The 14,050-nt window shown below is 47.2% G+C and overlaps 5 protein-coding genes across 5 annotated transcripts; 4 read left to right on the top strand and 1 right to left on the bottom strand.

Annotated features, from left to right (window-relative positions):
- Positions 1-813: 813 nt before the first annotated feature.
- ASPWEDRAFT_472399 (uncharacterized protein) lies at positions 814-2,409 on the top strand. Its single transcript, XM_040836928.1, has 2 exons — positions 814-938; positions 1,001-2,409. The coding sequence occupies exon 2, from the start codon at positions 1,236-1,238 to the stop codon at positions 2,331-2,333; it is 1,098 nt and encodes a 365-aa protein (XP_040691616.1). The 5' UTR covers positions 814-938; positions 1,001-1,235; the 3' UTR covers positions 2,334-2,409.
- A 632-nt stretch (positions 2,410-3,041) lies between these two features.
- ASPWEDRAFT_182731 (uncharacterized protein) lies at positions 3,042-3,897 on the top strand (the record flags this gene model as incomplete). Its single annotated transcript, XM_040831940.1, has 2 exons — positions 3,042-3,438; positions 3,507-3,897. 2 exons carry the CDS (start codon positions 3,042-3,044, stop codon positions 3,659-3,661), a joined length of 552 nt encoding a protein of 183 aa, XP_040691615.1. The 3' UTR covers positions 3,662-3,897.
- A 3,538-nt stretch (positions 3,898-7,435) lies between these two features.
- On the bottom strand, positions 7,436-9,422 carry ASPWEDRAFT_472391 (uncharacterized protein). Its single transcript, XM_040836927.1, has 3 exons — positions 7,892-9,422; positions 7,677-7,844; positions 7,436-7,610 (listed from the first exon to the last, which is right to left on the bottom strand). The coding sequence occupies exons 1-2, from the start codon at positions 9,380-9,382 to the stop codon at positions 7,779-7,781; spliced, it is 1,557 nt and encodes a 518-aa protein (XP_040691614.1). The 5' UTR covers positions 9,383-9,422; the 3' UTR covers positions 7,436-7,610; positions 7,677-7,778.
- A 632-nt stretch (positions 9,423-10,054) lies between these two features.
- On the top strand, positions 10,055-11,842 carry ASPWEDRAFT_39646 (uncharacterized protein). Its single transcript, XM_040835147.1, has one exon. The coding sequence runs from the start codon at positions 10,094-10,096 to the stop codon at positions 11,687-11,689; it is 1,596 nt and encodes a 531-aa protein (XP_040691613.1). The 5' UTR covers positions 10,055-10,093; the 3' UTR covers positions 11,690-11,842.
- A 1,071-nt stretch (positions 11,843-12,913) lies between these two features.
- On the top strand, positions 12,914-13,627 carry ASPWEDRAFT_50922 (uncharacterized protein; the record flags this gene model as incomplete). Its single annotated transcript, XM_040837517.1, has 1 exon — positions 12,914-13,627. One exon carries the CDS (start codon positions 12,914-12,916, stop codon positions 13,625-13,627), a length of 714 nt encoding a protein of 237 aa, XP_040691612.1.
- Between the last annotated feature and the right edge of the window lie 423 nt (positions 13,628-14,050).

Here is a 14,050-nt window from a genome sequence, read left to right as displayed (position 1 = left end):
GCGCCACCATCCATAGCAGGTGGGCTGTTGATATCAGCTACATGGCCAAGTAGCAGATTAACCAATTCCATAATTCCGTTTTCAACATGCAGTTGAAAAGCCGTACGCCAACTTGCACCGTCACCGAGGTAATTGATTTCAGTGTGCGTAGCTAGTTCCTCCGCAATGGATACTTGCTAGTCTCTCGCTGCGGCTTGAAGGGCTGTAATAGTCATGCTTCTTTCTGTTACTTCATCGCGGTTTTGGGGATATGGGTAGTCACCACATAGAACACCCAATGTGTGCTCCTTTCAAGCCCTAAATCCTCCTAACCAAGAGCCCTATCATATTCCACCTCCAAGCACTTTACTGCTTCCCAAACCTCACCTTCCACACACCACACAGCACCGATCCCCACCCATCTCTTCCTAAGTGTAACGTGGGAACTACAAAGCGCCGCAAGGAATTTTCGCAGAGTCTCTAGTGTGTTTTGGCTGGCTGTGTTGGTAATGCACAGAGTGCATCTGTATAGGTGTGTTGCAGGCGGAGAGACCTAGATGTAACTCAAGGAGCATGCCTCTCTAATAGTAAGCAAGCTAGTGCCACCCCTGAAGTGTTAAGGATCAAAGCAGCATGAACAATATCCGACTAAACTCGGCGTTATTGCGCGCCCAGGAAAGGGATTTAATCTCTAGAGTTACAGATGGTGACTAGGTAATGTTAACTTGCAGAGCCAGGATTGATTAAGCACTTTTCTTTAAACATAAGAGAGCCAGCCATTTTAATCAGATTTTTCTCGGTTTCTTTTCTCACTGACCAGGATGGCATTACCTGGGTGAATTGTGAGTACCCAGCCACAACTTAGCACAGCCACAGCGTTCGGATACTGTTCGCGAGCCACGTTCCAATCATTGTAACCAGGGCTGGATCTATTCTCAGGACACATATGGTGTGAAAAGGTTGGTTGGCCCATGTATCATGGTTTGTGTTTGAGTAGTCGCTTAGGTGTTGACTGCTGCAGCGATCACAGCCCGCAGCCTGAAGTATAGCCGCCCTCCCTGCACGCGGACAAGAACAGACACATAGCAACATCATCATGGCGGAACCAGATTGCAACTGTCTTAAGTATGTTAATGCCTTGATGGGCTCATGTGAGCCTTTCACCTTCTGTATCTTTGCTTCATTTCTCTGATTTCACGGCATTGAAAACACCAATTCTCACGTTCTTCCGCCTACTGCTAATAACCGATACCAACATGGACCCCGGAGCTTGTTTAATAATTGCGAGTCTCACGAGGGAGGCTGCGGCCGTACTTATCCGACGGCACGGTTCGGAAGCCGTCATCGCCGCGTTACGGGCATGGGCACAGTACAACAGCGGACGGTCGTCGAATCTGGGACACGAGGAGGCCATGAAACAAGCGAAGAACGCAATACCGAGGTTCTTGAATAAGGTCCAGCCAAATGAGCTTCGTGTCATTCCAGGTGCTTTCAACTCCTCTCCCGAATTCATGGCCATCTTCCAGGCCGAGGCGCTGGTCGCGATCCCCGTGGCCCTGCTTGCGGTCAAGGAGGCGATTGATGGAGTCGGGTCAAGTCTACAGGGTATTCAACACGAGCTTACGATCACCAACATGGCAAAGATCCAGGGCTGGGAACAGGAGGGCTTCGGCGCGCATGTCTATCGTTTTGTGGAGTACGAGATGCTCCAGGCTGCGAACGCCCGTACAAAGAGCGGTGATCAACGGCGGCACTACTTCTACGTCTGGAACCGGGATACAGATTGGTATCCCGTCTTCGAGGCGAAGAACCGAGCTTTCCCTCTTCGTGCTGAGTTTGGCGGGTGTCATCATGAACTTGATGCGATCTGTATGCGGATGAGGGCAGACAGGAGGACACTCATTCAAACTACGTCCCATGGACGCACGGCGCAGTTCCATCTCCTCGTTCCAACTCACGAGCCGTATGTTCTGGATCGCCCTGTCATATTCCACGAGAGCCTCCTTCCGCTTACTATCACGGGCCAGCGGCATCGCAGTGTGGATCTTGTCTGGTTTAATCTGTGTTCGAAACCAACGGAGTTGCATCTGCAATGTATAGGAGTCTTGGAAGAGAGGAGAAACACCATTGAGCATGCTGGATTTATTAGCTCCGCTGGCTGCTGTATTGGCTTCATGGCAGCTGGCTGTGCTGCTATGGCATTCCCGCCCTGCGCTCCTCTTGCAGAGGCAGTCATGTTGCCGCTCTGGTCGGGAGGAGTGGCTTCTTGGGGTGCTGCGACCGGCGCCTGTGTTTACGAGGACGTCAATCGTGAGGAGCTTTGCGTCCTAGGGGATTATTCCATACTGGTCTAGAGGAAGGCATAGTTTGCGTTGGCTTGGGATAAGCGTCTTTGGGGGTTCTTTGGATATTGTCTTGTGTTCAAGAAGGTTCTTACTAAGTCCGGGAATTGGCTTGTATTGCTCTCTGTCATTTGTTGTCTGCCTCGTCCACATTAATGGCTTTCTACCTTGTATCTAGTTTTTTCCGCCTCTTCGACAACTGCCATTCCATTATTATATCATGAGCATTCGAAATCAAGCGTAGGCAGTCGGAATCCTGCCACGCTCGTATGGACACCTGCTAGAATAACAATATAATCTTCTGATAGATGGCTCTGTACCGTAGAGGGGTTTGCGAGCTAATGTTAATAATAGTGGTATATTTGAATGTATATGCTTATTCATGTGTCGTAAGCGCCAACCCTTTCCAGAGGAGGAACTTCTATCATCCAGCACTATGAAACAGGTCGTTCAAATAATTTTGAATGACCTCCCCGAGCATCCCTTGCACGTCCATCGGATCCTCCCCAGTAAATTGGATTTTTTGGCGACCCTGCCTGCAACTAATTGCCTCACACCCAGTCAACACAGGTGACTATTTGCCCGGCATTAATATGCCTGGTTCAGTGCTTGCTGAAGACTTATCAGCACGGCTGGGAATACAACGGCGCTGGTGGGGATAGAGGTGTGATTATTGATTGGTTTATCAACCGCAACCAAATTGCGCGACATGCGAAGGAGATGGCCGCCAGAAATTACAGCAGTCCGAGTATTGTCGCTTCGAGGATCGAGGAGGAACTGGATGCTAATGTGGCCATCCACGAAACGGACGCGGGGAGATTGCTTGGGCTGCCTGCTCCTGCTCCGGCGCAGTTTACCACAGGCGCGGCAGCACGACCGAGCCAACATGCCTCTTCTCATACGGATACCTCCAACCCCGAACCCCCGCCAGCCGCACATACATCTAGCAATACAACCCAAGAACAATCAGCCACCCTGCCCCCCGCGAATTCTTTTACCCAAGTGTTTCTTGAGGGACTCAGCTGGTTTTTCCGTAACGTTAACCCTGGTAGTGCAGCTGGAGGCGAGGGTCCAAGAAGAAGCATGGTTAGCGGCGATCCACTCAGAGGAGGTGGAGGTGAGTTCCCAGTCTTTCTCCATACCTTTAAGTATATACTAGAATGTGGCTGACTGATGTTCCGCCAGATCCCCTTTCCCATGTTGACTTGATGAAATCTAGAGGCCTTGACTCGAGCCGGGAGGGCAGAGTAATGTATGCTCAGCAACATGGAATCGGAGGTGTGCCTTTTTCTGCGCCGTGGGGGGATGCAATGCTGAGGCATCTTCAAAGGAATGGGTGATACATGGCAATTGAAAAATATGGTTTGGAGGGTGCAAGGAATATGCTATGGTTAGTTGAAACCAAGGTGGCGTGATACTGCAGACGTTTGATTTAAAGGGTAAGAGGTGTATGTCCGTGATTCCTTTTTCGTTCTATCTATTCATTTGCGACTCCTTTCAATGAAATGTGATAGAATTTGCAGCGTGTAGTGTACAGAGATTTCTAGGAGCCGATGTTATTTACGTGGAATATTATGGATTATCAGTGAAACCTCAGGTATCTTTATCTTTATAAACATCACGCGTTCTGAAGAGCTAGGCAGAGTTTGGTTTGCCGTGGTTGTCATCAAAGGGTCTGTAATTATGTATGGATATCTAAAGGCATTGTGAGCCATAGAACAATTACCCCACCATCACCTCATCGCTGTTACCCCTGATATCATGGCATTATTACAGACCAGCTCTCCGCTGTGGCGTGGTGATACTTGTACTCTGGGAGGGTATGTTAGCATTGTGAGAGGAGTCGCTGGACATTTCTTTCTAACATGAGCCAGTTGCATCGCTGCAATCCGCACCCAGAAAAAATTAATGAATAAAAGAAAGAAAGAAAGAAAACGCTCACTATTGAGATAAATGACATAGCTGGTCGGTAGAGGTATAGAATTTAGTCCAGAATATCGGTCTGGAATTGGATTTGCTGCGCGGTATTAACTGCTACTTAATCTCTGTTCTATATCCTATTGAAAGTAGGTCTACAACCAGGTTTTTGCAGGTCTTTTCTTTTTGGGAAAAATACCGGATCCCATTCCATTATTTCCCTCCCTGAAGGATCTCCGAGAGCTACATTGTCTAATGCTCTTGTTTACAGCTGCTGATTCAGTCCAGCGCTATCTCACCCAGCTCACCGACCTGCTTCAACTCAGAAAGCATGACCATATAGGGGTTATGGACGTCTCTCTTGAATGCCCGAGCCAACGAGGCGAAAGCCCCTGTCGGTACTCCTTCATCTGACAATAAATATTCCTCAGCAGTTCGCGTGGCTGTCTCTTCCCAACAAGCTTGCTGCACCCTCTTGAACGAAGCGACCGCCTCCGTGGAAAGAGCTTCGATAATGTCATGAACATTCATGGCAGCCACAACTCGATCCGCCACCAGCCGGTCATCCACTTTTTTATTTCCAGCCTTTTGACAACGCTCCAGGCTTTGTAACTGGCTAACCACATTGTCTAGAGTTTTCATCCTGGAACTCGGAAGTTCAATTCCGTAGTCTTTTGGCACATTCTTCAACTCTTCCAAAAGCATGGTTGAGCACTGGACTTTTGCCGAGCCAAGAGGAGACTGCGATATTTGATCCATTATGATTTTGATACTGTTGGCGATGGCTAAACGACCCAAGGAAATTTGGTAGCGAGATTCGCATTCGCCTATTTCACACTTCGCCTGGGTGAGCTTCATGCTCATTTGGCCCTTGAGCGCTTTCTTGGGAAGTTTATCCAGGGGTGGAACTATCCAAGGTATTTTTGTCTGGAGTTGATAGCCGAGTGCTGCTGCGAGGGGGCTGTCCAAGGTGAAGTATTTCACTAATTTCTCGTTTCCGCGGAGGGAGACAGAACCATCACAACGCACTAACTGCAAATCACTTCTCATGTCTTCAATTTTCTTTTTCTGGGAGTTGATGCGGCTTCTCAATCGAGTGAACTGCTGGTCTGCTTCCGTGCCTTTATCCAGCAACTCTTGCCGCTTCTCAAGTATTGGCTGTCTCTGTGCTTTGAGATATTGGATGTGATCCTTGTGCTTGTCTCTCTTCTTGGCCATGAGCTTGACTGAGCCGTATGCTTTGAACAGCCAGTGTGCCTGGAGAATTATCTGATAATCGAGTGTCGTTTGGTGCTCCCCCTCCCAATCCGCATCCCCGTCGTGGGATTTCTCGACCCTTTCTATAGGGACATTTGTTTTGAACCTGAAAAGCCGGTAGCCTCCACCGGAAAGGTTTCTATCTGTCCATCCTTCTTCGCCATCGATCTCGCTTAGTGCGTCACATTCAACCTCTACCAGTTTCTTGTCGTACTCCTCTATCCGTTTCTGAAGGAAATCTGCGGTCGACCTGCAACGTGTGGTCTTAGACTGGAGGGAAATCTCATCCTGCCTACAGCTGTCGATATCCTGGCTTATCTTAGAAATCGCATGTTGAAGAGCATCGATTATGGCTTGGTCGTTGCATCTATGTTCTGGGGTCTTTGGGTAGTGAAGGTTTGAGAACTTCGCAGAAGAAGCAGCCGCGAGACATTTGAAAAGATTAGACAGGGCTTGGTTTCTGAAAAAGAGATCCATGGGAGCGGCTTGATCTGGGATATTGTCGATGAAGTGGTGCGTTGCGCCAGCCGGTCCAAATTTATCAAAGTCTCGCTGGCGAACTTCGCACGTCCCGTCTGCCCGGTCATCCACGTCAATATTCGTGTGGATGATATGATAGTTGAGATTCCAGGCGTTTGACCGCACAGAGAATTCTAGCAGCCCCATCATCCTCGTCACAAGATCCTGGAAGTCGCCACCATAGTTGGTATCGCGTTTGACGACGAAGCAGATAGCATGGACTTGCTCCACCTCTTGCAGTGTAAGAAGTATTCGAAGTTTGTGGCGCTCATCAATCGTACGCATGCCTGAGGTTGAGGTTCGACTGTTTGCTGAGTCGCTTAAACCCGGTGTGTCAATAAGTACCAATCTGATTTGGTCTCCGGAGTCCTCAACGACCTCCACCAGGTTCATGTCCTCAGCATCGTGGAATTCAAAGTCTTTTCCAGGAATGACAATGGTGCCATTCTTCTCCTCGTTCGTGCCGCTTATTTGTCGCAGGTGGTGACTCTTTAGAGGGACCTCTATGTCATACAGCGAACAAACTTGAGTCTCAGAGAAATTGCCCCGACCAACCCCCACTCTGCCAGCCTTTTCGTGTTCTCCGGCATATCGAAGTATCTGTTGAACCAATGAGCTCTTACCATTCTGTGTCATCCCAATGAAGATGACATTCTTTGTGGATGCCATGACTGCTATCCTGATTCGTGTGGTAGTCAACCTTGATTCTCTGCCAGTAATGAGGTAGGTGATAACTGCAGAGTCTGTGCTCGGCAGCTCTGAAGCAATTCGTGGGTCAAGACCCCAGTTGCCTTCTTTAATACCTCAAAATGACCCTCACACCGGTATCTGGCAAATCATCTCCGTCAACAAAGAGTGGGTATGAATGATCGCTGACGATATGCGTGCCCACGAGTGGGGTGGTTTGTGGCTATCGAAACCAGAATGCCTTATTCACCCAACCAGTGCTGCAGCACTGTGGCTTAAGCCATAATGAATGTAGACTGTCAACCAAAGCATGAGATGGTAGCTTTTGGCCTCGTACCCTGTGGCAGAGCTCCCTCTGCTTATTCTCTTCCTCAGAGAACAAGGAAATAATGTGACAGCCCAGTTATCTTACCTTGAGATCTGCATAAGATTCCCAGTAGGCTTAATGAGTTCTATCAACTCAGGTGGAATATTGTTTTTTTTTTATTATCTTTTTTCATTTTCAATTTTTTTTTTTTGCCTTGCCAAGAATGTCTAGAACTATTATGTTGTTTCCAAGAAAGACTAGATTCATCTCTTTCTGTTTGCAGCCGAGAGACTTTAGTTTAGGCAAATTTAGTCAACCGTGGAAAGCAAGGTAGTCTAAACCAGAGATAAGTCAGCGTTTCATACTGAAATAACAGATTTAAATTGGTTAAAATTCATTAAAACATCGTGTCTTACGCGCTACGCAGTGCCAGGCAAATGCCTAGGTGGCCTGGCGCCAATAAGGCGAGAAGGGCTAGACAAAAAGGAATGATTCTCGCTCCTGCATATTCTGTTGGAAGAACGTTCGGGGCAGTTGAGTTTCGTGTTTCTCATTCAATAGGCTAAGTATCTCATACAGTGGAGCGAAACCCGTTCCCTCCCCTAAAAAAAACCCCCCATATGAATCAATTGTGGTCAATTTTGTTCAGGGCAACGGCTAAAACTGACTTGAGACTTGGGGCTACTTCTTCAACGAAAGATATCAAATCGTCGTATCCAATCTTATCGATCGACTTAGCGTAACGTCGCCGAGCCGACTGATTGAATCCCTCATATAGGGGAACTTCTTCGTCTTGAAGTTGTTTGATGAGCGGCTCGCTGCGGGCAAGCCATGTGGTAAGCTGTTCTACGCGTGGATTCTCAGATCTTGCGATGACGTCGGCCTGATGTGCGATGATTTCCTTAGTTTCCCCGATATCATCTATCAGCACATCCTTCCTTTTCTCCGCCGCTTCGATCTCCTCGGCAAAGTGCGTCCTGTTCGTCGTATACGATCGAACAGAGAATCGAGGTACCTTTCCCCATTTTGACTTGTACTGCCCTTTCCACGTCTTGGTCTGTATGGTTGGCAGTTTCTTTGATACCCACACCGCGTCATCCGTATCTGCAGCATCTACCTGGAACGGATACACCTTCTCAGTGATTGTCAAGGAATTCTCAAAATGGGAGAAGGTCACAATCTTCCAAATCTTGTTTGGCGTGCTGATGTCATCCTTGGGCGAGTATGTGCCCAGATCCCATTGAACATCTGAGTCCCATTCAGAAAGTTTTCCGTCCAGCTCCTTGAGCTCATTTTCCCACGTTAGGACATTTCTCTCATGGATATAAAGGCTTTTTTGATTAGTAGTCATGGACATCATATGGAAGTCCCTTTCCTCATTCCAGATTTGTCGAACATCGTACAAACATCCAACCAACTTGGTGTCGATTGATAGCATATCTGGGAACTTGATGAGATGGACATTCTCAATAGGCAGTTTTCCTTGGCTTCTCAGGTATAGAAGAATGTCATAGACGGTGTTTGCCGACGTGAATTCCTCGAAAGCATTTTTAGGATTTGGTTTGCTGTCAATGAAGAAGTGTGGTGGATCGCAGTGAAAAATATCCGCCCAGGCCTCACGGCGATTCTTCATTTTGCTGTCTCTGGAAGAGGGTCCTGCCCCTCTAAAACTAACCATATTGACCGCCGTTTTCGTGTACTCCGTTTTCCAATCCTTGAGTCGGAAGTTGGTGTTGATGACTGCAATGCTGCCAAATAGATTTGGCATACAGCGTTGGTAGTAGAAGTACCATTTTTGAAGGCTGTCAGTAAACGACGCCCCAGACTTTATCACGAATATCACGGAGCTGAGATGACGATGGTCGAGGTTGCTGTCTTCAGCCGATTTGGCCAGGTACTGGAGAACTTTCTGAATGTTTTCGCAGTTCCTTTCAGGGTTGCTGTCGTCCAAACCAGGAGTGTCAAACAATCGAACGCGAACAAGTTCAGCGTCTGGGTTTCGTGGGCTCAAGGTCAGATCCTTTTTCTTCCAAAATCCCCATTTAAAGATGCTCTCTTCGTCCTCAGGGACATCTACTTCACTGGCTTTCGTAGCGTCCACTAAGCTATAACTAGTCATAGGAACATCGAACTCATACATGACAGGGTCTCTCGTGCATGAGGTTGTCCCAACCCCGGTTTCAGGGGATTCCTGCAGAGGATATGGACCGACAGCGAGAGACCGGAACCGGTTGACCAGCAGGCTTTTCCCACTTTGAGATGTGCCGATTAACATTACGTTCGCCGACCATTTCCATCTGCGAGAAGCACTTTGAGAAATATCAGCTGGCTCGATTGAGTCCGGTAGTTGACGTTTGGCACGAACTGGATCCATATTGTGAAGTAGAAAGGAATGTGACAGTCAGTGATGTAGGAAATCCCGAGCAACTCATTCCTCAGGGATGAGGAAAGCTGCCTTTTTCATACTATAACTTTCTGTTCAGACCCTCATTTCCTCATTGGGCGACACAGCGTGACTGTTTTTCAGTTGACGTGTTAGTGAACCGCCAATGGCTCTTGGGGCGTCATACATTAAGATTGGTTGCGTTTCTGTATGGTGTATAATTTAAATCTCCCGGTGGCTGTCTTGATTGAAGATGTAATAGCCCGAATCCATAACAATCATCTCGAATTCGGTACACTAAACATCAAGCCAGCATAAGGAGAGGAAGGACGGCATATACAGACTCACTTCCTTCTGCTAATCCAAAAGTTATCACTGAATCTGAACCGCGGACGCTCGGTCTTAGCAGACAGTTCCATGTCTTCACAATCGCTGCCAATGCGATATTCCTAATTTTGATCAAATTTCTGGCAGATTAAAGGATCTAGACTTCACTGTGAAGTCATACGCTAGGTAGACAGGCCGTTCTAGTCTCTTAAAGCCCGGCCACGGGATTGTCTCTCTTTTGTTCATCTTGAATCAGCGTTGCGTTCATCTATAAGTCACATAATACATGGCTACTCTCACAGCAGAATATGGCAAGTATTTTCTTTCCCTCTCACAGAATTCTGGGTGTCTCATTTCTCCATTCGAGCAGTTAAAATGGCTCCGCCTGAAGATACAGATTTATCTGCTGGACCTGTTTCGGAGAATATTGTTCCTCCTAGCTACGGCGAAGCGTGCACCATCAATGTCTTGATCACAGGCGAGTGCCAGCAGGGCAAGAGTACGTTGATCCGTCACCTTGCTCGATACGCCGATCTTCCAAACTTCTCCATTGGCATTGGCTCCGGAAATAAGGCCTATACAATGGAGGTCGGCAACTACGACATGCCCGTCACCTTGCGGCGTTATCAGCTAGTCGACTTCAATAACCAGCCCATTCCGCCCAGAGAATATTCCGACCTTGCCGAGCTTGATGATTTTGAAGCTAAGGCTGTGGAGGTGAGAGAACCGAATGCGCCGAAATTTATGTTCCGCTTCATCGACACACCCGGCCTGGACGATACTGCTGGCGAAGACTTCTCGATCATGAACAGAATCTTGGGCCGTGCCTGTGACCTCAAATACATAAACGCCCTGATATACGTGCGAAGCGTTGACCAGCCCTTCGGCTCCTCGTTCAAAAAGTTCTTCAGATATATCCAGAGATCCATGCCAAACCTTTGTAATGGTCTCATCGTCGTCCACTCTTTCTTCACTGTGGACAGGGTTGAAGAATTCTTGAATGAAAACAAACTGCTGGAGGAAATAAGGCGCAAGGGCTTTGAGGCTTCAACTCAGCTTGAACTCCAGCACTTTTTCATGGATAATTCTCCAGATCCTACTGCTCCTTTTGCCGTAATGCAGTCATTGAACGAGACGTATCGACTGCTCCTACATATTTCTTCTCAGATACCATTACCTGTTAAGAACATCAACCTCATAAAGACAGACGCAATGCGATCCGTGGACATCCACATTATCAATGCCCTGAAAAATCTTGCTCGCAGGTTGGAGAAGGAGTGGAAGTTAGGACAAAATACTGCAGAGACCCTGAAAGCTAATGCCATGTCAGCACAAAGAGAGATCAGCAGGCTGAGGAACAGGGTTCACATGAAAAAGGAAAAAATTGCCGAACTCAAGACTGGTGACGAGATCCTCTTAGGAACTAAGAGCTGTGTGGAGCGTTACAGCTTTGTTGGGGATCTTTTATTCCAAGGCAACCTCAATGTCGGCAGTCGCCCGCTGGAATACGATTCAGACTACATCATCTCCTCAGTACAGAAGAGTTGTTCTGGCGGAAGCAAGTGGCTTGATGAAGACCTACGGGGAACCAGCTGGCGTGGGAAAATCACTGCAAATCTCTTCAGGGATATTGATGGGACGGCGACATTCTATACGACTAGTGAACTGAAGCATAAGAAAGAAATTGAGACGTTGGAAGCTGCTGTACTGGAGTTGCAGGATATGCTCGCGACACAGGAAGAGAATCTGGCCAGAAACACTGACGCTGGTAGTTCTGACTCGAGGCTAGCGCAACTGGGTGATAATGTTGCCAAGGTAGAAGAGCTTACAGAGATAATTGAGCGGGACTCATTCAATGTTGCTCTTTGGCCATTGCTACGGGGGTTCTACACCCAACACACCGTCCCAACTTTTGAAAATATCAAAGAGTTTGTCCAGGTCTATGACATGAATATCAGTAAGCTGCTATAATTCGGATACCGTCTATAGTTAGCAAAACTGCTTGGGAAATTCGTGACAGGTACCTACGATGCGCCCGTCTAAATTGACTTTAACTATGGGTGTTACAAAACATTCTGCTATTGTATATTAATTTCGAATTTTGATCTTGGGTCTACCTTCTGGGTCTTATGAAATTCCGGGTTATTAAAAGCACTAAGCAGTAAATGTAAATGCAGCTTCCACAAATGACAGGCATCCGCGATTTTGCCTCTACCTTTCATAGATCGACTTTCGTGTAAATTCCACATTCACATGCCATAGTTAAAATACTATCCTCATCTTTAATTATAAAATGAGGCTAGACAGTAACTGCTACGTGTTGACATAGGGGCTTGAATAGTACAGGTCTGTAGCATGTTTCAGGATGTTGGTAAGATCCCGCATGGATGTACTGATTCCATATTGCTCTAGACTTATATGCAGCTATATACTCCTGACCTAATGCAGGGACCCTGTAGGTACTACAGAAAGGCAGTATGAGGAGCATATAGCAGTTTTCCTGATGTAACCATGTACTACTGAGTCGCAATGCAACCCAATAGGTACTCTGATCTATATCAGCTGGACATATCAATGGTTGCCTTTACCTTCTGACTTCTATTCCTCTTGCTTTTATTCAATTTAGTCTTCCACCTCTATCGAATGGCACCATTGCAGGTCATATTGTCAAGCCCAACCCTAGAGAAGTCGGCCATGGTAATCAACATCTCCATCCATAATCCATCTAGTACACCAGTTACCTTTCTCAACTAGGATACTCCATTTGACCCTCTTGCACATGTCCTCGGCATTTTGCAAATACGAGACAATCAAGACAACAAGCTACTCACGGTGGGCACCATCAAAGTATCACGAAAACTCCCCCATCGGTCGAAGGGTTGATAGAGATACCAGCGGATGAATATATCAGCACTGTGATCCATCTGCCAGCTGAACTGAATACAGGACGGGAATATCAAGTATGGGCAAAAGGGGTGTGGCATGCCGTGTGGGACTGTACACGGGATGGTGTTACTGCTGTCCAACTAGAAGAGTTTGGAAATTTATCTCAAATATCGTTGCTGTCAGGGTTGTGTAACGGGTCATTATCTATCTATCTGTTCATAAATCTAGGAAATCCCCAGAATTACATCCAGTGTAACAACAATCAATATAACTCACAAGACCCATCCGTACTCTAACTTCATAACCAAAATGCCAGAAATCAACATCAAAAATGATGCCCAACGTGTGTTTAACATCCTCCAATCCGGTGGCATCGCCATCATCCCCGCAAACGTGGGCTATGGCATCGTAGCCACCGACCCAGCAGCCCTCGATCGGATCTTCACAGCCAAGAAGCGGGAGCCGCACAAGCGACATGCTATGATCGGGAGCTATGCCCTTAAGGAGATCCACCGACTTTCTCCGCGAAAAGAGATGGTACGACTACTTACTGTTGACCTCGACCTTCCACTTGGTGTCGTGGCGCCGTTTCATGAGGATCATCCGATCATACAGAAATTAGGGAAGGACATGCTAGAGAAGAGCTCTGTTGATGGAACACTGTCTATGCTGGTGAATGGAGGGCAGCTCCAAGACGAACTATCCCGGCTCGCTACGGAAGCAGGAGTTCCTCTAATGGGCTCATCTGCCAATCTAACTGGGCAGGGAACAAAGACGCTCGTGGAAGATATCGAGCCGGAGATTCTTGCAGCAGCAAATATTGTGATTGACTACGGTCGACAGAAGTACCATCATCCGAGGCCTTCATCGACTATGTTTGACTTTAAGCATATGAAGTTGCTGCGCTTTGGGGCTTGCTATGAAGTCATTCAGGATGTTTTCCAGCGATTCTACGGGATTTCCTTGCCCGATGATCCAGGCAGAAAAGAGTTGTTTTCTGGTCATTTGCCATCAGAGTCATAATTAGAGTCACACAGTTACTGAATACGAAATACTCTCTCAGCCCGAGTTTTCTCCATCCCCATCTCAATTAATGACTCGTATACAGCATCGCCACATTTGCCGATCATCATCACATATCCCCTCAAAAACACCCTATTCGGAAATGCAACTTCGTATCCCAAAATACGCCCCAACTCAAACATCGCGATCGACCACCACCATACCAGAAAGAGACTCATTTTGCGATTTAAACACACCCAATCTGCGAAGTGGACTGCTATTCTAAAATTAACCGGATATCGACCAATCAGATGTTATCATTTCGTCCGTGATCATAATGCTCCGCCCCAGCCCTAGGAGATTTGGCGATGATCGGCGGTAGATACGAGGGATCATCAGGGCCACGATGGTTGCATTTACAGCTTCATTTACTTTGAGTAAGGT

The sequence above is a fragment of the Aspergillus wentii genome, assembly GCF_001890725.1.
Source record: "Aspergillus wentii DTO 134E9 unplaced genomic scaffold ASPWEscaffold_3, whole genome shotgun sequence".
Taxonomy (NCBI): Eukaryota; Fungi; Ascomycota; class Eurotiomycetes; order Eurotiales; family Aspergillaceae; genus Aspergillus; species Aspergillus wentii.
Note: the sequence above shows the minus strand (reverse complement) of the source record. Positions and strands in the feature narration are given on the sequence as shown.

Coding starts and splice junctions, on each gene's coding strand:
- ASPWEDRAFT_472391 (XM_040836927.1), bottom strand. CDS start 9,382: ATGGATCCAGTTCGTGCCAAACGTCAACTACCGGACTCAATCGAGCCA. Junction 7,845..7,891: donor AGGAAATCATCGCACATCAG/GCCGACGTCATC, acceptor AGAACAGCTTAC/CACATGGCTTGCCCGCAGCG.
- ASPWEDRAFT_472399 (XM_040836928.1), top strand. CDS start 1,236: ATGGACCCCGGAGCTTGTTTAATAATTGCGAGTCTCACGAGGGAGGCT.
- ASPWEDRAFT_39646 (XM_040835147.1), top strand. CDS start 10,094: ATGGCTCCGCCTGAAGATACAGATTTATCTGCTGGACCTGTTTCGGAG.